Source organism: Rhinolophus ferrumequinum, chromosome 16, assembly GCF_004115265.2.
Source record: "Rhinolophus ferrumequinum isolate MPI-CBG mRhiFer1 chromosome 16, mRhiFer1_v1.p, whole genome shotgun sequence".
NCBI lineage: Eukaryota > Metazoa > Chordata > Mammalia > Chiroptera > Rhinolophidae > Rhinolophus > Rhinolophus ferrumequinum.
Window position 1 is genome coordinate 67,319,448 of NC_046299.1, and position 26,641 is coordinate 67,346,088.

The following is a 26,641-nucleotide window of genomic DNA, read 5'->3' on the forward strand; positions in this document are numbered from 1 at the left end:
CCTGTTTGTGCACATCTACAAGGTACCCAACACCGGTCTGTTAGGTTCTGGGTACATGGTGACGAGCAGCGTGGGGGCCACCACAGGAGGACATTCAGGGCAGTGGTTCCCAGACATCTGGATCTCAGCATCTTTACACTCTTAGAAATAAGGACCTCAGAGACTGTTTCTTCAGGTGGGTTGTATCTATCGATTCTTACTATATAATAAATTAGAGATAAGAAAAATTTAAAGTATTTTTCTATTAATTTGTTTTAACAAAAATGGCCCATTATATGGTAACATAAATAGAATATTCTTGTGAAGAATATTTTCCAAAGCAAAAGCAATTTATACAAAAGTAGCACCGTATTAGTTTCCAAATCTCTTTAAGTCCGGCTTACTAGACAAAGCTGGACTCTTGCATCTGCAGTCGGCTGTTGCATTATTGCACATCATGTGGCCTCCGGGAAACCCAGCTGTGCACTGTACCATACAACCCCCGCCCCCTCTAAAATTTTACTTTAAAGCTGAGGTTTCAAGTTACTCTTTTTACCCCTCTGGAAGACTCATCATCAAGGTGGTAGAATTATCCACAATCTTTAAGCATTCACCCCTAATGAACATTACTTCTAAGCCAAAATTAACAGGAAAATATTTTAATGATATCTTTGTAGCACAAAATAATTACACTGAGACATGTGAGGGAATCTACAAAACCATAAATTATGTCACTTTAAATCTGGCATAATCTAGATGCTCAGAATACACAGGGGTCTTATCAGCACATTTGCACTTCTCTTCTCAAAGGCATAGTTTGGGAGACACATCCAGCAGAGTCCTTTTGGGTTCCAGTCTGCTGGCCTGTCCTTCTCAAGTACTATCACGCCAGAAACCACCCCTCTCTGCAGATCCAAACGAATTTGTGTGTCTGCAGCTCACTTCAATTGCTCCTCAGGCCCTTTAAGGCTGGACTTCTGATTTCTCCTTTCTCTCTGACCCTGAATTCGGAAGAGCTTCTTCCTGAGGTCTTTCTGTCGCTTCAGCTTCTCCTCTTCCTCCTTCTGCTTCAGCCTGAAATGCTCTCTGTTGTGCAGGTGCCGCTGCTCTTTGGCCTTCCTCACCTTGTGCCGATGCACGGAGCTCAGTGCATCCAACAGGCGAGGACCTGGGGGAGCAGAACAAGTGAGCACCCATGTTCTCACAATTACAGCAGGCTTGCCTGCTAAGTGCCAGGGGCCCAAACACCTCAGCGGAGGGACTGCAAAACCAGGATCAATTCATGATCCAAATGAATATTAACCAAGTGAAAAATTTATTCTGAACTACGAAATCATAATTTGCATGGAGATATTAAGTAGGAGCCCATTTATTTGGCAAAATACTAAAAAATGGCCCTCACCACAAAACCGCCTGGACACTGTGCACAACTACTCAAGATAGAGGGACCCGCCAGCTCAATGCCTGCTACTCCCCAGTAAGATGCTCAAGGCAGAGTGTGACTAAATGTGAGGAGAGAAATGGACGGACTCTGGCCTTTCCCCTAACTTCCAGTTCCAGTGCCCTAAGTCTGGCCCTTATCCTTTCCTGTTGAAGACTGAGAAGGCAAGTAGAAATGCCAAAGGTGCTGCTGCTGAAATCACTATTTCACATCTGAATGCAGTTCAGGAAGCCACCACTGACATACCTTCCTTTCCTGGGGCTCCCGTATGACGGCTGGCCGCAGCCTGTCCTTTGGCACCTTGCTTGCCTTTGCCTGGGTCTTGGGCTTGTTCCTAAAGGGCAGAGCCTTCTGCAGGGCTTTCGGAATGTGCAGTGAATTAAAGTGCTTCTTTTGCCTCACAATTGGCTGAAACAAAACAAAACAAAAACTGTGGAATACTTGAATTATGGTCTATGTGCATTTAAAACTTGCATGAAATCCACTCGATGGATTGGCTTTTCTACAAGACCGGTAACAGCAGAATCTGTTGACCATCAGAAATAAGGATTCAGTCACTCATCAAGCACGGATTGCCTCAAGTGACAGGAACAGCTCCAGGCAAAACAGAGAAATACATAGACTATATTTACAATTCTTCCAAGAACAACAGTGCCTGTTTCTACAGCACAGATTATCGGAGTCTCAACATAGCAGATACATAGATCTAAAGGTTCTTTTAATGGAAAATCAGGCCTTATCTTTGGGGCACTGAGGTGTTTTTTTAGACTCACGAGAAAAATTTAGCTGTTCAACTTGGCTGTATCAACTTCTCTGGATTTGAGGCCGTAGTTCTTCCTCTAATCAGCAGCCAATGTCGCCATCCCTGACTCTCACTGAGAAATTTAACTTTATTCTGTTGCTAATGGAAGACATGCTGAGAAAAATGAGATTTAAACAACAGAAGAGGCAAAGCACTCTCTACATTCAGTTTCTAAGGTAATCTAAATTCTATGCTTAAGTTGAGATGGCCAATATTCTTAACTGCCTCAGAAATGACAAGAGGTACCATGTCCTAAAGTGTGTTTTAATGGAAATTCATGTAACATGACTCAAATTTTATTACTATTTTATAGAAAAAGTAATGCCTGGGAAACTTCTGTCTCTAGCAGAATGGCAGACTGATATCCTGAACTACCATCTTATTACAACACAATTAAATATCCTGCATTAAAATAAACAAATCATTTCAAATGCACTGTTAAACTGTGAAAAAAATAATGAAAGTTCTCAGAGACCAAAATCTAAATGAAAATGAGAGTCCAGACAGGCACTGAGAATGTAAAATAAAAAAACACTGATGAAGCCAAGTCCAGGCAAGGCTATGGAACAACCAGAGCTGAGAACTGCTGGTAGACTCTAAGCTGGTGTGACTCCCGAGCACTGCAGGCGTCACACAGTGAGGTGACCACATGCATACCATGTAACCTGGCAGTCCCATTCTACAGAATCATGCAACAGAAGTGTGTGCACACGCACACCACCTGAGTTGCACAGATGTGCTCAGGGCAGCATTCGTAATGGCCAAATACTGGAATTGAACTCCGTCAACAGATAAACTGACATCGTCATAGAACATTCTACTCAACAACAGATCAATGTCTGCTCTTTACAAGAACGTGAATGAACCTCGTAATACTGATGGAAAGAAGCCAGGCAAAACATATGCTCTATTTTATAAAACTCAGAAACAGGCAGAACTAATTTACACATCAGGAGTTAGGAGAGTAGCTGTCTCTATGGTAGAAGAGGGGTAGTGACCGGGAGAGGTCACAGAGGCTTCTGTTCTGCTGGTGATTCTGTGGCTTCATCCAAGTGATGGCACTTTGGGTGTGTTGAAGTTCACTGAGCTGTACATTTCTGATCTGTGTACTTTTCTGTACGTAGGTTGACACTTCAATAAAAAAAATTGTTTGGGTTGACGTCATAGGAATGGCGACAGCGAGGCGGACTTCTTGAGTTCTCCTCCGGAGCAAATTGAACATCTATAACCCATCAAAGGACTGTCTGTTCATCACACAAAACAGCTAAGAGACTCGTATGAGGATTACATGAACGTGGGCAAATTGGACGAGCAGGGGAAGAGGGAAGGGAGCGGAGTGGAGATGCAGCCACATCCATGGCTGCGGAGAAGCAAGTGGTCCCAGGACAGAACACAGACCACAAAAGCCAGGAGGTGGGCTCTTTCCCTGGGACCCACAGCTAATCTCTCCGGCCGAGAGAACAGTATGTCCAGCTTTTGAGGTAGTAACCTCAGCTGAGACCTCCAGCTGGGGAGGGCAATTACAACTGCGGAGGCACTCCCAGGGATCAGCAGTAGGCGGCAGAGGCAGATCTGGGCTTTCAGCAGCTCAGAAATCTCCCGCCTGCCACACGCACGCACGCATGGAAGAAGTGCCCTAAGACTCAGGAAAACTGGGCACAGGGCTGGCTGTGTTACTCAGTGTGCATATGTGCAGGCAAGAGCAGAAACTGCACTGACTTTGTAGAAACTACCATCCAGACCCCTTAGCCCCACTCATCTAAATCTGCAGTCGCAAGGTCACTCCGGGCACCAGGTGACCGGCTCTGCCTGCACAATACGCAGAGGACTCTTTGGTACAGCAGAGGACGACCTGGAGATTACTTGGTGGGCTTAAGCCAAGACTGGCACTGCTTTTTTTGTTTTGTTTTGTTTTTATATCTGATATTTTTGCCTGTGTTGAGTGTGGGTTATCGGTTGTTTTTACATGTGAATGTATGTGATTTTTTTCATTTGTTGTTGTTGTTGATGTTGTGGTACTTGGTGATTTGCTTTGTTCTGAATTGCCCTACACCAGGGCCCAGCTCAAGAGGCACAAGATTCAATACACTCAGAGGCCAACTCCCAACCAACCAGAGTACTACCGGGTTGGACCTACAAGTGACACACCCAGAGGGAATTCTCAGCAGGCACAAGAGCCCATAGAGGCCAAGCCTCATTTAAGCTGTTAACCCTCAAGCAGCAGAACATCCTGCGGTGGGCAGAACCAAGTCTCACAACTAGTCAGCCTAAGAGTCAGTCCCACCTACTCACAATCTAAAAGCAATTAAAGATCAACTTCAACAGGACAATATACAGAACACAAGAGTCACCTTTGGAGCATATACAGAGGAGAAGAAGGAAGTGGTGCAAGTCATATATAAAGGACACATAATACATAAGATAACACAGCAAAAACTAAGAACCCTAGGGGATCTACCTAATACATCAAAGCAAACACAGGGAGTCAGCCAGAATGGGGAAACAAAGAAACATATCCCAAATAAAAGAACAGAAGAAACCTCCAGAAATGGAAACAAATGAAACAGAGATAACCAACCTATCAGAGACAGAGTTCAGAACACTGATGATAAGAATGTTTAAGGAGATTAGAGATGACATATAGAAGGATAGAGAAATCATTATGAACAACCAATTAGAAATAAAGAACACAATTACTGAAATAAAGAACGCACTTGAAGGAATTAACAGCAGGTTAGATTAGGCAGAGGATCGAACTAGCGACTTAGAAGACAAGTTATCAGAGATCACCCAAACAGAACAACAGAAAGGAAAAAGAATAAAAAACAATGAAGATGGTTTAAGAGACCTCTGGGATGACATCAAGCACAACAACATGCGCGTCAAAGGAATACCAGAAGGTGAAGAGCGGGAGCAAGGGATCAAGAACATATTTGAAGTAATAATGTCCGAAAACTTCCCCAACCTGATGAAGGAAACCAACATACAAACCCAGGGACTGCAGAGAGTTCCAACCAGGATAAACCCAAACAGGTCAACACCAAGATACATTAGGGTTAAAATGGGGAAGGTTAAAGACAAAGAGAGAATCCTAAAAGCAGCAAGAGAAAGACAGCAGGTTACTTACAAGGGAACTCCCATAAGACTATCAAATGACTTTTCTACAGAACCATTGCAGGCCAGGAGGGAGTGGCAGGAGGTATTCAAAGTGATGGAAAACAAAGGCCTACAGCCTAGATTGCTTTATCCAGCAAGGCTATCATTTAAAAATGAAGAAGAGATAAAGAGCTTCCCAAAAAGAATAAGCTAAAGGAATTTATTACCACCAAGCCAGCATTGCAAGAAATATTAAAAGGGCTTCTGTAAATAGAAGAAAGATGAAAACAATCTAACTACAAATTTAAAAAAAGGCAATAACTATATACCTATCAATAATCACTTTAAATGTAAATGGATTAAAGGTTCCAAAAAAAAAAGACATAGGGTAGCTGAGTGGATAAGAAAGCAAGACCCTTGCATATGCTGTATACAAGAGACTTCACCTCACATCAAAAGACACACACAGACTGAAAGTGAAGGGTTGGAGTAAGGCATTTATTGAAAATGGAAATGAGAAACAAGCTGGAGTTCCAATACTTATATCTGACAAACTAGACTTTAAAATGAAGAATACATTAAAAGACAAAGATCGGCACTATTTAATAATAAAGGGATCGATCCGACAAGAGGACGTAACCCTAGTAAACATCTATGCACCCAGCATAAGAGCACCTAAATATATAAAACAGATATTGACTGACATACAGACAGAGATCAACAGTAACACTATCATAGTAGGGGACTTCAACACACCTCTGACAACAAAGGACAGGTCTTCCAGACAGAAAATCAATATGGAAACAATGGCCTTCAATGACACATTGGACCACTTGGATTTAATCGATATTTTCAGAGCATTTCATCCCAAAGCTGTAGAATACACATTTTTCTCAAGCGCACATGGAACATTTTCCAACACAGACCACATGTTAGGCCACAAAATAAGTCTTGATAAATTTAAGAAAATGGAAACCATACCAATTGTCTTCTCTGACCACAGTGCTATGAAATTAGAAATCAACTACAGGAAAAAAACTGGAAGTCACCCCAATTCCTGGAGCCTAAATAACTTGTTACTAAATAATGAATGTGTCAACCATGAGATCAAGGAAGAAATCAAAAGACATCTCGAGACAAACAAAAATGAAAACACAACGACCCAAAATTTATGGGATGCCGCGAAAGCAGTCCTAAGAGGGAAATTCATAGCTTTGCAGGCCTACCTAAAGAAACAAGAAACATCACTGATCAAAAGTTTATCTTCACACTTAAGAAATCTGGAAAAAGAACAGCAAAATAAGCCCAAAGGGAGTACAAGGAAGGAGATAATAAAGATCAGAGTGAAAATAAATGAAATAGAAACCAGAAAAACAATACAAAAGATCAATGAATCCAAGAGTTGGTTCTTAGAGAAGATAAACAAAATCGACAAAAAAAAGAGAGGACCCAAATTAATAAAATCCAAACTGAAAGAGGAGAAGTGACAACAGACACCACGGAAATACAAAAAATTTTAAGAAATTACTATGAGCAACTATATGCCAACAAATTTGACAATCTGGAAGAAATGGACAATTTTCTAGAAGCATACAACCTTCCAAGGCTAACTCAAGAAGAAACGGAAAACCTGAATAGACTGATTACCACCAGAGAAATTGAATCGGTAATCAACAATCTCAACATAATAAAGGCCATATATGAAAACCCACAGCTAACATTATACTCAATGGGGAAAAGCAAAACCATTCCGCTTAAGATCAGGAACAAGGCAACGTTGCCCACTTTCTCCACTTCTATTCAACATAGTGCTGGAAGTTCTAGCCACAGCAATCAGACAAGAAAAGGAAATAAAAGGCATCCAAATCGGTAAGGAGGAAGTAAAATTGTCATTATATGCAGATGACATGATACTATAGAGAGAGAACCCTAAAGACTCCACCAAGAAACTATTAGAGCTGATAGATGAATTTAGTAAAGTAGCAGGATACAAAATTAATATTCAGAAATCAGTGGCATTTGTATATACCAATAACAACACATCAGAAGGAGAAATTAAAAAAACAATCCCATTTACATTTGCTTCTAAGACTATAAAATACCTCGGAATAAATTTAACCAAAGAAGTAAAAGATCTGTACTCAGAAAATTATAAGATACTGAAGAAAGAAATGAAAGAAGATACAAATAGATGGAAACACATACCGTGTTCATGGATAGGAAGAATTAATATAGTTAAAATGTCCATACTGCCTAAGGCAATATAGAGATTCAACGCAATTCCTATCAAACTACCAAAGATGTTTTTCACAGAAATAGAACATATAATCCTAAAATTTATATGGAACTATAAAAGACCCCGGATAGCCTCGGCAATCTTGAGAAATAAGAACAAAGTGGGAGGTATAACGATACCTGACATCAAATTATGCTACAAGGCTATATAGTAATCAAAACAGCATGGTATTGGCATAAAAACAGACACGTAGATCAATGGAACAGAATAGAGAGTCCAGAAATAAATCCATGCCCATATGGTCATTTAATCTACGACAATGGAAGTAAGAATTTACAGTGGAGTAAAGACAGTCTATTCAATAAATAGTGCTGAGAAACCTGGACAGACACATGCAAAAAAATGAAGCTGGACCACCTCCTTACACCACATACAAGAATAAATTCAAAATGGCTTAAAGACTTAAATGTAAGATCTGAAACCATAAAATTCCTACAGGAACATATAGGAAGAAACTTTACAGACATTACCCAAAGTAAGATTTTTACTGATATATCCCCTTGGGGAAGAGAAGCAAGAGAAAAAATAAACATGTGGGATTACATCAAACTAAAAAGTTTTTTCACAGCAAAGGAAACCATCAATAAAACAAAAAGGGATCCTACTGAATGGGAGAAGACATTTGCCAATGATATATCAGATAAGGGGTTAATATCCAAAATTTATAAAAAAACTCACTCAACTCCAAACAAAAACAAACAAACAAACAAAAACCCAACTAAAAAATGGGCAGAGGACATGAGACATTTTTCTAAAAAGGACATTCAGATGGCAAACAGACATATGAAGAAATGCTCAACCTCACTAAACATCAGAGAAATGCAAATAAAAACCACAGTGAGATACCACCTCACCCCAGTCAAAATGGCTATCATCAATAAATCAACAAACAACAAGTGCTGGCAAGGATGTGGAAAAAAGGGAACGCTTGTGCACTGTTGGTGGGATTGCAGATTGGTGCAGCCGCTAGGGAAAACAGCATGGAAGTATCTCAAAAATCTGAAAATGGAACTACCTTATGATCCAGTAATTCCACTCCTAGGTATCTATCTGGAGAAATCCGAAACTCTAATTCAAAAAACTTTATGCACTCCTATGTTTATTGCAGCACTACTCACAATAGTCAAGACGTGGAAACAACCGAAATGCCCATTGGTAGATGACTGGATTAAGAAACTGTGGTACATTTATACAATGGAGTATTACGCAGCCATAAAGAAGAAAGAAATCTTACCATTTGCAACAACATGGATGGACCTAGAGAACATTTTGTTAAGTAAAATAAGACAGAGAAAGACAAATACCATATGATCTCACTTATATGTGGAATCTAAAGAAAAGAAATGAACTAATCAGAAAAAAAAATTGTTAAAACTTTCCTCAAAACCCACACTGCTTCAGTGAGAATTAGCATATTGTTTTTAAAAGTAATATATGTATACAGTGGAGAAAAGAATATATAATGAAAATTTTAAGTCTCCTTTCCAAGCCACAGAAAAAATTATTACCACTTTCCTTTTCCTTCCAAAGTATTCTATGAATATCCAGTGTGTTCGTTTACATTTAATGTTAGCCTTTCTACTTGGAAATTCAAAGCCCAGAAGACACTACATACAAAGCTTCTGGATGCCCATCTACAGAGCACATGCGTGATGGTACCTTGTACAGAGAGTCCTTGTTGGGCTTCAGTCGGATCCCATGGGTGAGTTGGAGCTGACCAGTTGTCCTCATTCCTGACCACGTGTCTTTCTCACCAACTGGTTTCAACAAAGATGTTACTGGGTTATAGAAGGCAGGAATGGAGACAGGATACCAAGTTCTCATGAAGACAATGTCTGGAAAAAAGAGGAAATTTAACATTTCAAAAGAAGACTCACACCCATCTGTCAAACAGAAGAATACGCCTCGAACTTCTCTAGCTGCTTGGTTGCACAGTACGTAACGACAGATTTCAGCACATGAAATACTCCTGGATATCACCAAACTGGTGCTGGCTGTGAACCACATGGCCCAGATGTGTGACCTAGCACATGCGCGTCGAGACACTCCAACCGGGGGGCTTGGAGCTGACACCCACTTTCTAACAACCTAAACGACAACCTCTGAAATCAATAGTGAATGGTGACATACTGTATGAACACACCAAAAAGGATATTTACCACTCATCAGCAACTTATCTTCAAAGCTGGCCCGGAATGCTCCTTCTGGAGTCCGGAGTGCTTTCTTGATCTGTCCCCTTATTCCACTGACAGTTCGAATCACGGCACCTTCAAATTTGGCCACTTCTAAGGCAGAATTAAACATTCCCTACAGGTATATATAGATACATATATATAAAAAGTACACACACACACATCAGATACGTTACCACTTAGTTCATAAAGACATCCTTGTTATAAAACATAAAGCAACTCACTGAAGCGTGATAATGGTGATAATCAAAATGTATTCCACTCCCCCCCAAAGTGGAATTACTAAGTCACTACGACTCTATATTCTCCCCAAAATAACATTAATCAAGACTACTGTGGGTGCCTTAGCACACTCATCACTGCTATCTCTGTAGACGAGAAGGTCAGAAAGACATCTGTTGGCCTGACCTGGCCTAGACAGCCTTTGCAGTGCCTCAGGGCTGGCCTGCAACTCATATTCTATTACTTAGGTGCACACACTCAGGAAAACAAAAAGAGCTAGATAAATGTTGCGTTATAAGAACATTTTATGATCATCTTAGCTCTGTGTTAATGGAAACATCCCCACTAATGAAATTTTCAATAAATGTCGCTCAAACCACCCTCCCATGTTATATTACACGTGTCCATTTTTCTATACCGCTGCCAACAAGTATTTTGAGAACTGCTTTGTCTATTTTTCTACTCATCTGTTTGACAAACCTATGAGTTTCCCTTTCTTAACACAATCCAAAAAGGTAGGAAACAAAACCAGTGAATCAGATTTCAGTGTTAGCTCTGTGATAGTCTCACATGAAAGTAATAAGTAACAGCCTCAATTACTAAATATCTCTATTTCACTTCACTTTAAGATTTCTGAACATATTTAGGTAATACAGAGAGACCACTAAAAATATCAAAGACCAAGTTTATAAAAGATTTCAAATACTTTTCTGAAAACTTTAGGCCTATATTTTAGAAGTATTTCATTCCTCCTTCAACAATTTATAGATATGTGAGTATACAGATAAACAGACCTTTATGAATGAAGTGTTCTTGAAAATTTTATATGGATAACCAGTTAGCTTTAATTTCTTCACAATTTTTATAGATTTATCCAGATCAAGGATAACTCCTGTGGCAGCAATCCGGAAATCAGGCTAAAAAGGAAACCCCCAAAATTTGAATAAAGGAATAACATCAGCAGGAGAAAAACTACAATTCTCTGTGATACAACAAGTTACCTACGTACATTTCACTTACAATCAGCTACGAAAGAACAAGAAAGAATATCTGAATATGCAGAACAGTATTTTAACAAAAGTAATCTGAAACTATAATACACATAAGCCCAACTAGTGACAATGTACATCTTCAGTATTTTCCTGAGGGTGATTTTATAGTAACATAATTTCACAACAATGACCTATTTGGAATGAAAAGGACTATAAAAATTTGGTTACAATGTTTAAGAAATTTAATTTTGGACCTCCAGGGTGGATTCCATCTGCTTGTTATTCTGTTTCTTTTCTGTTAAATGGGACCAATGAAACCTGCTCTGGTTGATTAGATCAAGACTGTGTGAACACACTTTGCTAACCTGACATCACGGGGCTAGCTGCATGTCCAGCTGGTATCTGATTCACCCCCAGAACCTGGGACAGCAGTTAGCACATGGCGAGCACTGCTTAAATATATTTAGAAAAATAAGTCCAAAAAGTACATAAAAATATGTCATCAATACCATCACAATTCTTCTTCTACCCCCGCTCCACTCCCACAACCTACTTAAAGAGATTAAGAGATTCTAACCTACTTTAGAAAAATTAAAAGCAAAGAAATTAACTTATACACTCAAAAGGAGTAATTTTTAACTTAAAGTTTCAGGTACATAGTCGATATTCAAGACATATTTCTGAAACACAAGCTGTAAAATGAAACATCTAAGATATTTACCATTATGCCACTGACAGACTGTACTGCCAAGAACCCAGTTCCTTGTGGAGTGATAGGACCTTAAATAAAACAGAAAAAATATATAATGAACCAGAAAATTTGGAATCTGTTTCACATACAAGCTCCAATCCAAAAAAGAGAAAAATCTATGAATTGGAATTTTATGAAAGGAGAAAGACAAAACTATAATGATAAAGCCTAAAAGGTTTTAATTAACCTAAAAGCAAATTATTCTAATCATTTACCCCAAAAGGTTGCTCCACAATGCATGTGCTGTGGGGTGTATTTTAGAAGCCTTTGTCTTCCATTGTGGTCTTCGATATAATAGAGTGGGATTGTCTGAAACCTCCTCCACCCTACAGAAAAAATGACTGGATCTCGGGACTTGAGGATTTTCTTATACCAACGATGTTTCTTCAGACGCACCTGAGGGAAGAAGAGATTTCAGTAAGATTACCAGTGGAAGTAAGTCCAAAAGCCCAACTAACTGTCGAGCATGAAGCAAGGGTACCTACCTGTACATATCCAACGTTGCCCTCACTACTGCCCAAACCACCCAAAATAATTGGGTAATGGGGATCAAAGTTAAGCACGAATTCACAAGGGACATTCTCTATCTCAATTCGGACATACATCCCAGGTCGAAAGCCCTCATATTGAACTCTGGCTTCATCCTCTTGATCTTCAAATTCTGCCCGGTTAAGCTATACATGAGAGGGGGAACAAACAGTAAAAACCCAAAATGCTGTTATCTTTGATAAATGTAAGATGGACATTTTAAAAATGAGCAATTTCTAAATAAAGGACCCATGAACAGAATTATGTAGGCTTTATCCTAATAATATACATTTCATCTTCAAAATTTGTTCCAGATATGTCCCAACAATTTTCTTTTCAGTCACTCCAGGGTACAGCAAATGTGAACAACTCTGACAGGGCCCCATAATGCCGTGAGCAAACACCGTCAACTTCCCCAGGGCACACTTTCTTTTCTTACTCTCCAAACAATTACTCCACTTTCTCTCCTTTCTTCAAACACCCAGTACCTACCCCCCATCTTCACTCTTAGCTATTGACTGTTTCCTAATTCACTCAAAAACTAAGCAATCTAAAAGAACTTCCATAGCCAACTCCCTACCAGGGTTTACACCCATATCCAGCCTTTTATTATAGCTCTACACTGTTCAATATGGTAGCTACACATGGCTTTTTAAAGTGAAATTAATTAAAATTCAGTAAAAAATAAAAAAGTTCAGTTCCTTAATCACATTAGCCACATTTCAAGTGGTCAGTATCAACAAGTGGCTAGTGGCTACGATACGGTACAGCACAGATACACATTTTTCTTATCACAGAAAGTTCCACTGGTGGCTCTTACAGATTATTTTTCAACACCTCTATTTAATGTCAAGCCTCACTTGCACACCAGATAGAAATCATCCACTCTTGGACTTTATTCCAACATATCTTGCCTGTTATTCCTCTCATCTTAAAACCTTTTGACTCCACTTCCTTCAACTAGTCCCCCATTTCTCTGCTTCTCTCTGAAGAAAAATCCCACATAACTTTTCTATAGTTCCTCTGCTCCCATTCTCTTAAAATTTCTTAAAACAGGTCATTAACCCACACTCCATAAAATGCTTGCCAAAGTAACTCAAAGGCCTCCGCGTTCATAATCCAGGAGTCAATTCTGTCTTAATCATAAACATATCGCGAGATTTAAAACAATTAATCACTTCCATCTATAGTAGTTTCTGGCACACCTCATATTCTTTTAGATTTCTTCAGTCTCCTGAGCCCTACTCAGCCCCTACTGCTGCGTCCACCTCGCCACCCAGCCTCCTTACACAGGGCGCCGAGTGTCAGTCCTGGGCCGCCCCTCTCCTGTCTGCACCAGCTCCCAAGTCACCCCATCCCTGCCACAGCGCCAGGGAGCCTCTAGCCGCTGAGAACTGCACAGCTAAGTCCTTGGTCCCCAGCTCTCTCCACAACTCCTCACTGCCTACTTGACACCCTAATTGTCTGAAAGATAATTCAAACCTAACAGACCCAAACTTCATCTTCTTGGACAAACCTATACCAGCTAGAAGTCTTTCTGTCTTATTCATGACAACCCAGTTCTTCCAGTAAGTCATCCTGATTTTCTCTCACATATTCCACATTCAAGCCACCAGGAAATCCCACTGGTCTGCCTTTTAAATAAAGTACACCCAGAACTTGCCTCTTCCAGCTCCCCTGCCACAAGCCTCCCCACCCCCAGAGTGAGTTCCCTTAATCTTGCTGGCCTCTACCAGAGCACTCCTCTAAGAGGTAATTACGTCACACATGTCTTTCCTCTGCTCAGATGGACTTCCATTTCACTCAGAGTGAAAAGTCAAAGTCATTTAGGACGCCCACAGGTTCCAGGTGGTTTTACATTGTAAATGCCTGAAGCAAAGACTTCAGAACTAGCTTTACATATCCTGGTCACTTCTGCCAAAGGTTAGCACAGACTCGGAACCACTTAGTGACTAAGCAGGAGATGCTCCTCTGACTTGACAAAGGCCGCGGCTGAGCAGAGCCTGTGGACGACATTTTCACACGCTCATCTTGCACAAGGCATATCAAGTATGGTCCGGCTTATAGAACTTCCTGGTGTCCCACTTGTCAAAGCACAACCCACACACTCACCATCACCTGTGTACGCATCTCCATGTGTCTTTCAGAGTGAGTTCACCAGCCTTCTCAGCACACCCAGACAAGAGGGCTACACTCTCTCCCTTTCAGCATTCCACATGCTCTTTTTTTCTCCACATCTGCCCTTAACTCGAAATATTCCCTGAACTCTGACCAAGGTTGAGTTTTCAGGACACCTTTCCTAGAGAGCACTGGTGTGTGCATAAGCCACACAGACCTAGAATCACCTGCTCATCCAAATGATTTAATTATGGCTCCAGGGCATCAGAAGGTTAAGGCAATGCTGGCATTTAAATAAACATGCTACCTCAAGTCACTACACTGTAAGATTCTCAATAGAGGCAGCAATGTCTCAGCCGTTTTTGTTTCCTCAGCACTTACTGCTTAGGTCTTTCTGGTGAGCTTCTGGCTGAAGAAACAAGTAGATGGCTGCATGAGTAAACACTCACCTGCATCTTGGCATAGGGTCCAAATGAGAGGCACAGAGGCAGGCCAGGGAGCAGAGATCTGAGGAAGGTCAGGCATCAACAACCCTGAATTACAGCCTTGGAATGAGGCTGACAGATCTCATTTCTTACCTGCGCTTGTTTCTGCATTTCTCCTTTAAGATCATCAAAGTATGTGCTTTCTCCTTCATCATATTCTGCATCAAATATCTCCTTCAATTTTCTCTTCTTATCCAAATGCTTTTTCTTGGCACTTTCCTCTGGGTCAATTTCTTCCTTAATTTCTTCCTCTACATCTTCAATCTTAAATTTCCAGAAGAGAAAATTTTGTAAAAGTTTGTGGAGATCGTTTTTTAAAACTTAAACCAGATATCAAAAGATCTATTTGAGCTGCAAAAACCTTAGTTATGATCATCATAAACATAAAACAAACCAAAGCCTTCAGCTCTAAATAACATGCATTGCTACAAGAGACATTTAGACATCTGCATTACAACTAATTGCCATTCCTTAATCTGTCTGGGATGCTAAACGTGAATAAAAATAACAGCAAGTGTCCCCAGCCTAGGTGCTCCCAGATACTGTTCTATGGAAATCTTAGGGAGAACAGGGAATTAGTTTTTCCAAATGGCACTTAAATTTAAGAAGAGGAGAATGATGGCAGAAGGAATAGTGGAGAGGAAGACAGTGACTCAGGAGCTAAAACTTTCAGTGACTGAAGAATCATGACAAAAAGAAGTAATAGGTATTGACCAAAAGATCAAGAATAACAAATAAACCAACAGCCTCTAATCTGTCCCCACCCTCCGTTGTTTAGGAAGGACTCCATTCAGTCTGGGAACTACAGATAACAAGATGTGAATTTCTCAAAACAGGCCTCTCTCAGGACACACGGAAACAGATCAAGGACCCGTGGTTGGCAGCAGGCCACAGAAAAAGTCATACCTGAGTGACCGGGCCTGGTTTTCCCTTGTGCATGTCCCCTGTTTCCAGGTCTTCAAAGTCACCATAGAGCTCATCTGGAAAAAGAACACCCACATGGCTCCTCTGTGAGTAGGGTCTGCACGTGACACTCTAGTACCACCCAGCACCGGGGACAGTGCATTCTGCTTCCCAAACTTCATTTTTACTGTTCCTCTTGCTGCCCTTGCATAGACTTCTCTTTTTGTTACACTGTATCACCATCTGTTTAGGTTAAGTAAACACACCTAGTCCACATTTCTATACTTCACTTTGACATCCCACATAGACATGTTCCCAGTGTAGTTAATAGACACTGAAACAGGGACGCACAGAAATGACCTATATGGCCCTGTAGGTGAGACCCTAACACAATTCAAAGAGTAACGATAGGAGATGAGTGGGGGTAGGGGAGAAGGTGAAGGGATTAGGAAGTACAAATTGATAGTCACAGGAATATGAAATCCAGTGTGGGGAGTATCATCCACAATGTTGTAAAGGTTATATAGGGTGGCAGATGGCCCTGGACTTATCAGGGGGATCACGTCACAGACTGTGTAGATGCCCGCTGCGCTGCACGTCTGAAGCTGAAGTAGAATAACATTGAATGTCAACTGTAAGTAAACACCGGTGGTGTCAAAAAAATGTATACGCGTGGACACTTTGGTTAACATTGCTCAAGCAGCAGTTCGCCGTAATCAGAAATGTCTGGATGCTGATGGTAACCTCTTTGAGCACCTCTTGTAATTGCAGAAGCCAAACGTGACTTGTATTCATCTTTTGTTATCGATATATATTGAGTATTACAATTTTAATACAGTTTATTCCTCTCTTAAAATGTGTATACATTTTTTTGGCACCCTGTGTATATACAGTCACGGGTATAAAGTACAGCATAGGGAAGACAGTCAATGGTACTGTAACAGCTGTATACAACGTCAGAGGGGTCATAGACTGGAAGGGGGGTTATCACTTTGTGAGGGGTGTAAATGTCTAATCATTATGTTGTTTTGTACACCTGAAACTAATAAAAAATATGAAAACAAGTAACTTGAAAAGCCACTTAGATAACAGCACATTTGAAAAAGAGTCTCAACAGTAAGATCAACACAACATAAACGTGTGACATACCTAGGGAAAACCTTAGATTACATAAAAGACATCATTTAGAGTAAGAGTAGTACATAAAACAGTGCTGAATCCACATGAAGAGCTTGCTCATTCACTCATTCATTCATTCATTTTTGGAGCTCTAAGTTTAGTTATGGGTCTTACCCTTAACAGAAATAGACAACTTAAAACTCCTTTGGGAGACAACTTTAGAAGGGTATTAAAGCATTTTCATGTAAGAGCCAAGAACCAAAGAGCCAAGGAATATATAAAAGTTGGGAAGATTTCATTGTAATAAAAACAAAAAGGGATAACATACTTAAGAATGCATAAGAAATGTGCTGGATCTTTATTCCAAAAATTGTAAGAGCTTTACTAAGGTACCAAAGACCTAGGAAATAACATTAGTGAACACTCTTCAGTGCTTTGTATGCCTTACCTACGTTCCTCAGCACGGCCCAATGAAGAAGGCATTATTAATAATCATCTGCTTGAACAGATAAAGACTGCCATGTGTTAGGAAAGGAAGACTCAGTATCAGTAAGACACCACCAATCCTTTGACACAGTTATAAGAGAAAAAACCACCAACGATTTCTGATCTGGACAAGATGGTATCTACACATTTCCTTTGTTGCTACCAACTACATATAACCATCAGCTCCACAAATAACACAAAAGCATAAGAGACAACCAAAGGTAGAAAGTAAAAGATGCGTTGGCAGTGGTCCCCAGCACTAGAGAAATGACATAGTGGCCAGTGTCTCACTACACCAAACCCACAGAAAAGCGACTCTGGGTCAGTGTTCTCAACCCGAAAGCTAGCAATAGAGGGCAGCCCAGATAGGCTCACTCTTCCTCCCAGATGAAACCAACCTCGCTAGCAATACCAGGTACCCTAGGCAGCAGTGGCAGAAGGCATGGATCAGGAGGCCCGCGACAATAAGTGAGAGGAAAAGTGCGCACCTTCCCTGAGGAGCCTCAATCTCCTTTCCCTCACCAAGATATCCATACCAGGTGACCAAGGGTTATCAGCAAGGGGGGATGCCACAGGCATGAGACTCTCTTCCTCCACCTAAAACAATGTGTATCTGGGCAAGACCAGTAAAGGAAGTCCCCCACAACAAGCAAACTGGCTCCATAAGCCAAGACAACCTTCTCTCACCTAGCCGCATCAGATGACCGAGACTGGGGAAGCTCCTCTGCTCCCTCAAGGGACTGGTGGTACCAGATCAATGAAGCAGACAAGAACAGCTCTGCAAAGGCTCTGAAATTCAATTGTCATTGGAACCCCAGCCCACAAAGTAAACCAGGACCTGCACACAACCTAAATTGGATGATGCCTGCTGAAATGTAAAAAAATTACACAGGGCTGACACTGTCCTAACATAACAAACAAAATGTGCAGTATATAACAGAAAATCACCTGTCATATGCACAACCAGGAAAATTGTAGTAATTTGAGTATGAACAGACAACTGACTGACACCAACATGGAAATGAATCAGCTGTTGGAACTATCTGACTAATATCTTAAGCAGCTATTATAAAAATACTTCAGCAAGTAACTGTATACCCTATGGCAACAACCAAAAAACTGAAAACCTCAGGAAAGAAACTGAAGAGCCAAATGGAAATTACAGAACTGAAAAATACACTAAGAAAGAAAAGAAGGAAGGAAGGAAGGAAGGAAAGAAGGAAGGAAGGAAGGAAGGAAGGAAGGAAGGAAGGAAGGAAGGAAGGAGAAACTAGACTGATGGGCTCAATAATAAGAGTAGAGATGACAGAGAACAGAATCAGAGAACTTGAGGCCAGATCAACAGAATTCAGCCAGTCTGAACAACCTTGAGAAAAAAAGCCTAAAAATAATAAACAGAACCTCATGCCACATGTGGGACAGAAACAAAATATTCAACACTTATATCATCAGAGTGTCACAAAGAGACTAAGGTTGAAAGAAATAATGCCTCAAGATTCCCAAATTTGGTGAAAGACATAAACTTACAGACTCAAGGGGCTGAGCAAATCTCAAACAGAGTAAACCCAATGAAATTCACACCAATCAAACTTCTAAAAACTAAATACAAAGAAAAAAAGTCTTGAAAGCAGCCAGAAATGAAAGATTACCTGTAGGGCCACACCAATTCAAATAATAGCATATTTCTCCTCTGAAATCATGGAGATCAGAAGGAGGTAGCACAACATTTTTCAAGTGCTGAACAAAAAGATCTGTCATCTACAAATTCTGTATCTGGTGAAACTATTCTTAAGAAATGAAGGGGGAAAGAAAGACATTCTCGGACAAAGGAAAACTACAGGAATTTGTCATTAGCATATTTACCCTTAAAAATGGCTAAAGAAAGTTCTTAAGCAGAAAGGAAATTATAAAAGGAGAAATCTGGGACCATCAGGAAAAAAATAAAAAATAAAAAGAGACCAGAAATATGGACACGTAAACTATCCTTTTTCTTATGAGCTCTTGAAATTATATTTAATGATTTAAAAGTATGGAAGGTAAAGGAACCAAAATGAAAGAAAGGTTTCCACATGTTACTCAAAGTGGTAAAATGCTGGTACCAAGAGGCTGTTGTATTACAACATGAATATTGTAATACCCAGAGCAAACACTCAAAACCCATACCATGTTTCCCCGAAAATAAGACCTAGCCGGACTATCAGCTCTAAGGCATCTTTTGGAGCAAAAATTAATATAAGATATGGTATTATATTATGTTATGTTATGTTGTCATGCTACGCTACGCTAGGCTACATTATATTATATTGTATTGTATTGTATTGTATCGTATTGTATTATAAGACCCGGTCTTATTTTACTATAAGACCAGGTATAATGCATCCAAAAGACACATTAGAGCTGATGGTCCAGCTAGGTCTTATTTTCAGGGAAACATGGTACAAGGAAATACACTCAAAAATACTGTAAACAAATCAAGATAGAAGGAAAGGGAAACAGGAAAAAAAACAGAACTAGAACCAGAATAAACAGACAAAAAATATTAAAATATCAGACTTAAACAATTACATATCAACAATACCTTAAATGTAAATGGCATAAACACACCAAAAGACAGATTGACAGAGAGGATAAAAACATATAACCCTACTATACACTATTTACAAGAAACTCACTTCAGATTTAATGACCTAAGCAGGTTGAAAGTAAAAGGATGGAGAAAGATATACCATGCAAACTCATCTTTTAAAAAAGCAAAAGTGGTATATATAAAAGTGCTAAAAGTGCTCTCATAAAGTAACTTCAGAGCAAAGAAAATTATCAGAGCCAGAGTGGGACTTACTGAACTGTACGACTTAAAATTCCCTGACACCTTTGAGCCTCACAGGCCCCAAAGGCCTAGCTGTGAGCAGGCCTGCCAGTTATGCCTCTACCCTGTGAAAAAGGATCCTCACCCAACTAGTTCTTTTATCAGTTGGACAGATGCTCTCAGCTAGTCCTCACCCTAACAGAGAAGTCTCACTTCTCCTCTCTGCCAGCCCATGAATTTATTCAGAGAAGCTAAGCACATCTCCCCAAGGGAACCAATGGTCATCCCAGGATCCTTTAAGTACAAAGTCCGCCTCCCAAATGCAATCCCTGCATGGCACACAGTGTCCTCTTTCCTCAGGTCATGAGTGCACAGGATTAATAAACTGCTGTTGATCTCATTCGGCCACTGTCAGCTTTAGCCATTCTGCTACACGTATAATCCTAGGGCTGGAATCCCTCCCTCACCGAGGGGGTGACTAGGAGGTGATTGTAATAAATAATTACAAAAGGATCAATCCACCAGAAAGACATAATCCCAAATGTGTATATACCAAACAAAGTCTCAAATATATGAAGCAACAATTGACGGAGTTAAAAGGATAGGTAAATCTGCAATTATACTTGTTGACTTCAACGTCTTCCGCTCGGCAACTGATAAAACTAGACAGAAAATCAGTAAAGATACAGATGTGAACACAGTCAACCCATCAATATCTAACTGACACATATAGAACACTCTACCCAACAACAGCAGAATATATAATTTTTAAAGCACCCACAGTACATCTTCCAAGACACAGCCCATTCTGGTTAATAACACAAATCACAACAAATCTAAAGGTTTGAAATCATGAATATGTTCTTAATATAGAACATAATTAACAACATATCCAGAGGCCAACTCCAGACCAAACCAGAGTACCACCGGGTTTGACCTACAAGTCACACACCCAGAGGGAATTCTCTGCAGGCACAAGAGCCCAAAGAGGCGAAACCACATTTAAGTGGTCAACCCTCACGCAGCAGAATGCCCTGCGGTGGGCAGAGCCAAGTCTCACAACGAGTCAGCCTAGGAGTTAACCCCACCTACTCACAAGCAAAAAGCAATTAAAGATCTTCTTGAACAGCACAATATACACAACACAAGAGTCATCTTTGGAGCACACGCAGAGGAGAAGAACGAAGTAGTGCAAGTCAAATATAAAGGATACATACTACATAAGATAACCTAGCAAGAACTAAGAACTCTAGGGGATCTACCTAATACATCAAAGCAAACACAGAGAGTCAGCCAGAATGGGGAAACAAAGATACACGTCCCAAATAAAAAAACAGAAGAAACCTCCACAACTGGAACCAAATGAAGCAGAGGTAACCAACCTTTCAGAGACAGAGTTCAGAACACTGGTGATAAGAATGTTTAAGGAGCTTAGAGAAGACATAAAGAAAGATGTAGAAATCATAACGAACAACCAATTAGAACTAAAGAACACAATTACCGAAATTAAGAACTCACTTGAAGGAATTACCAACAGGTTAGATTAAGCAGAGGATCGAATCAGCGACTTAGAAGACAAGTTAGCAGAGATCACCCAAACAGAACAACAGAAAGAAAAAAGAATAAAAAACTATGAGGATGGCTTAAGAGAGCTCTGGGATAACATCAAGCGCAACAACATGCGCATCATAGGAATACCAGAAGGTGAAGAGAGGAAGCAAGGGATCCAGAACATATTTGAAGTAATAATGTCTGAAAACTTCCCCAACCTGATGAAGGAAAACAACATACAAGCCCAGAAAGTGCAGAGAGTTCCAACCAGGATAAACCCAAACAGATCCACACCAAGACACATTGTAGTTAAAATGGCAAAGCTTAAAGACAAAGAGAGAATCCTAAAAGCAGCAAGAGAAAGACAGAGGGTTACATACAAGGGAACTCCTATAAGACTATCAAATGACTTTTCTGCAGAAACATTGCAGGCCAGGAGGGAGTGGCAGGAGATACTTAAAGTGATGGAAAACAAAGGCCTACAACCTAGATTGCTTTATCCAGCAAGGCTATCATTTAAAGTTGATGTAGAGATAAAGAGCTTTCCAGAAAAAAATAAGCTAAAGGAATTTATTACAACCAAGCCAGTACTGCAAGAAATACTAAAAGGACTTCTGTAAATAGAAGATCAAAACAATCTAACTACAAATTTAAAAATGGCAATAACTATGTACCTATCAATAATCATTTTAAATGTAAACGGATTAAATGCTCCAATCAAGAGACATAGGGTGGCTGAGTGGATAAGAAAGCAAGACCCTTGTATATGCTGTATACAAGAGTCTCACCTCAGAACAAGACACACACAGCCTGAAAGTGAAGGGTTGGAATAAGATATTTCATGCAAATGAACATGAGAAAAAAGCTGGAGTTGCAATACTTATATCTGACAAAATAGACTTTAAAATGAAGAACATATTAAAAGATAAAGATGGGCACTATATAATAATAAAGGGATCGATTTGAAAAGAGAACATAACCCTAGTAAACATCTATGCACCCAACATAGGAGCACCTAAATATATAAAACAGGTACTGACTGACATAAAGACAGAGATCAACAGTAACACTATCATAGTAGGGGACTTCAACACACCTCTGACAACAAGGGATAGGTCTTCCAGACAGAAAATCAATATGGAAACAACAGCCTTAAATGATACATGAGACTATTTGGATTTAATCGATATTTTCAGAGCATTTCACCCCAATGCTGCAAAATACACATTCTTCTCAAGCGCACATGGAACATTTTCCAAGATAGACCATATGTTAGGCCACAAAACAAGACTTGATAAATTTAAGAAAATTGAAATCATACCAATTATCTTCTCTGATTACAATGCTATGAAATTAGAAATAAACTACAGGAAAAAAACTGGAAGACACACCAATTCATGGAGGCTGAATAACTTATTACTAAATAATGAATGGGTCAAGCAGGAGATCAAGGAAGAAATCAAAAGATATCTCGAGACAAACAAAAATGAAAACACGACGACCCAAAATCTATGGGATGCCATGAAACCAGTCCTAAGAGGGAAATTCATAGCATTGCAGGCCTACCTAAATAAACAAGAAACATCACTAATCAACAGTTTATCGTCACACTTAAGGGATCTGGAAAAAGAACAGCAAAATAAGCCCAAAGGGAGCACAAGGAAGGAAATAATAAAGATCAGAGCAGAAATAAATGAAATAGAAACCAGAAAAACAATACAAAAGATCAATGAATCCAAGAGTTGGTTCTTAGAGAAGACAAACAAAATTGGCAAACCTTTAGCCAGACTCATTAAAAAAAAGAGAGAGGACCCAAATTAATAAAATCAGAAATGAAAGAGGAGAAGTGACAACAGACACCGCAGAAATACAAAAAGTTTTAAGAAGTTACTATGAGCAACTATATGCCAACAAATTTGACAATTTGGAAGAAATGGACAATTTTCTAGAGGCGTACAACCTTCCAAGGCTAACTCAAGAAGAAACAGAAAACCTGAATAGACTGATTACCACCAGGGAAATTGAATCAGTAATCAAAAATCTCCGAACAAACAGAAGCCCTGGACCAGATGGCTTTACAGGTGAATTTTACAAAACGTTCAAAAAAGAATTATCACCTATTCTCCTCAAGCTCTTCCAAAAAATCCAGAAGGAGGGAAGACTCCCAAACACTTTTTTATGAAGCCACTATCACCTGATCCCAAAATCAGACAAAGACACCACAAAAAAAGAAAACTACAGGCCGATATCTCTAATGAACATAGATGCAAAAATCCTCAACAAAATATTAGCGAACAGAATTCACCAATACATTAAAAAGATCATACACCATGATCAAGTGGGATTCATCCCTGGTATGCAAGGGTGGTTCAACATCCGCAAATCAATTAATGTGATACACCACATTAACAAAATGAAAAATAAAAATCACATGATCATATCAATAGATGCAGAAAAAAGCATTTGATAAAATCCAACAGCCATTTATGATAAAAACCCTTAAGAAAGTAGTCATAGAGGGATCATATTTCAACATAATAAAGGCCATATATGACAAACCAACAGCTAACATCATACTCAATGGGGAAAAGCTAAAACCATTCTCCCTAAGATCAGGAACAAGGCAACGTTGCCCACTTTCTCCACTTCTATTCAACATAGTGCTGGAAGTTCTAGCCACAGCAATCAGACAAGAAAAAGAAATAAAAGGCATCCAAATCGGTAAGGAGGAAGTAAAGTTATCATTATATGCAGATGACATGATACTATATATAGAGAACCCTAAAGACTCCACCAAGAAGCTATTAGAGCTGATAGATGAATTTAGTAAAGTAGCAGGATATAAAATTAATATTCAGAAATCAGTTACATTTGTATATACCAATAATAAAACATCAGAAGGAGAAATTAAAAAAACAATCCCGTTTACAATTGCTCCAAAGACTATAAAATACCTGGGAATAAATTTAACCAAAGAAGTAAAAGACCTGTACTCAGAAAAGTATAAGACACTGAAGAAAGGAATGAAAGAAGATATAAATAGATGGAAACACATAGCATGTTCATGGATAGGAAGAATTAATATAGTTAAAATGTCCATACAAAGTGGGAGGTATAACAATACCTGACTTCAAATTATACTACAAGGCTACACAGTAATCAAAACCGCATGGTACTGGCATAAAAACAGACACATAGATCAATGGAACAGAATAGAGAGTCCAGAAATAAATCCATGCCTATATGGCCATTTAATCTACAACAATGAAAGCAAGAATGTACGATGGAGTAATGACAGTCTATTCTATAAATGGTGCTGGGAAACCTGGACAGACACATGCAAAAAAATGAAGCTGGACCACCTCCTTACACCATATACAAAAATAAATTCAAAATGGCTTAAAGACTTAAATGTAAGATCTGAAACCATAAAATACCTAGAAGCAAATATAGGAAGAAACTTCTCATACATTACCCGGAGTAAGATTTTTACTGATATATCCCCTTGCGCGAGGGAAGTAAGAGAAAAAATAAACATGTGGGATTATATCAAACTAAAAAGTTTTTTCACAGCAAAGGAAACCATCAATAAAACAAGAAGGGATCCTACTGAATGGGAAAAGATATTTGCCAATGATATATCTGATAAGGGATTAATATCACAAATCTATAAAAAACTCACTCAACTCCATAAAAACAAACAACCCAATTAAAAAATGGGCAGAGGACTTGAAGAGACATTTTTCTAAAAAGGACATACAGATGGCAAACAGACATATGAAGAAATGCTCAACCTCACTTACCATCAGAGAAATGCAAATAAAAACCACAATGAGATACCACCTCACCCCAGTCAAAATGGCCATCATCAATAAATCAACAAACAACAAGTGCTGGCGCGGATGTGGAGAAAAGGGAACGCTTGTGCACTGTTGGTGGGATTGCAGATTGGTACAGCCACTAAGGAAAACCGTATGGAGGTATCTCAAAAATCTGAAAATGGAACTACCCTATGATCCAGTAATTCCACTCCTAGGTATCTATCCGGAGAAATCCAAAACTCCAATTCAAAAATCTTTATGCACTCCTATGTTTATTGCAGCACTATACACAATAGCCAAGACATGGAAACAACCGAAATGGCCATTGGTAGATGACTGGATTAAGAAACTGTAGTACATTTATACAATGGAGTATTACGCAGCCATAAAGAAGAAAGAAATCTTACCATTTGCAACAACATGGATGGACCTAGAGAACATTATGTTAAGTGAAATAAGTCAGACAGAGAAAGACAAATACCATATGATCTCACTTATATGCGGAATCTAAAGCAAAGAATAAGTGAATGAACTAATCAGAAACAGTTTTGGAGACAAAGAGGAAAAACTGAGGGTTGCTAGATGGGTGGGGGGGGTGGGGGTAAGGGGTAAGGTGAGGGGATTAGAAAACAGTCGGTAACCACAAGATGGCAACAGGGTTTTGAAAATTGATCTGGGGAACATAATCAATAAGATTTTGTAGGGTACCCGATAGACACGTGTCCCATTTGGGAGATCATCTCAGGGAAGATGTAGATGCCTGATCACTGCACTGTACACCTGAATCTGAACAATAATGAATGCCAACTATAATATTATATATATATATATATATATATATATATATATATATATGTATGTATGTATATATAGGTATGTATACATTTACAACAGGCGGAGTACAGCATTGGGAGTGGAGATAGTGGAAATGGGATGGCTCGGTGCGATGTCAGAGAGATAGTGGATGGGGGGCAGGGGATCCACAGTGTGAGGGATATAAATGAGAAACATCTAAGTAAAAAAACAAACAAACAAACAAACAAAAAACTCATA

The 26,641-nt window shown here is 39.4% G+C and overlaps 1 protein-coding gene across 3 annotated transcripts in view; it reads right to left on the reverse strand.

The window, feature by feature from the left end:
• Window positions 1–622: 622 nt before the first annotated feature.
• Window positions 623–26,641, reverse strand: part of BMS1 (BMS1 ribosome biogenesis factor) — a 52,626-nt gene continuing 26,607 nt past the window's right edge. For 2 of the 3 annotated variants that reach the window (XM_033131041.1, XM_033131042.1), the window contains exons 14-23: window positions 15,809–15,882; window positions 14,996–15,166; window positions 12,257–12,445; window positions 11,987–12,167; window positions 11,742–11,800; window positions 10,823–10,945; window positions 9,774–9,921; window positions 9,274–9,449; window positions 1,667–1,828; window positions 623–1,147 (exon numbers count right to left, since the gene is read on the reverse strand). In XM_033131041.1, the coding sequence (XP_032986932.1) occupies window positions 1,124–1,147; window positions 1,667–1,828; window positions 9,274–9,449; window positions 9,774–9,921; window positions 10,823–10,945; window positions 11,742–11,800; window positions 11,987–12,167; window positions 12,257–12,445; window positions 14,996–15,166; window positions 15,809–15,882 (1,307 nt within the window). In that variant the 3' untranslated portion in view covers window positions 623–1,123. Of the gene's footprint in view, window positions 1,148–1,662; window positions 1,829–9,273; window positions 9,450–9,773; window positions 9,922–10,822; window positions 10,946–11,741; window positions 11,801–11,986; window positions 12,168–12,256; window positions 12,446–14,995; window positions 15,167–15,808; window positions 15,883–26,641 lie in introns of all 3 variants that reach the window. The other variant, XM_033131043.1, reaches the window with a different exon arrangement.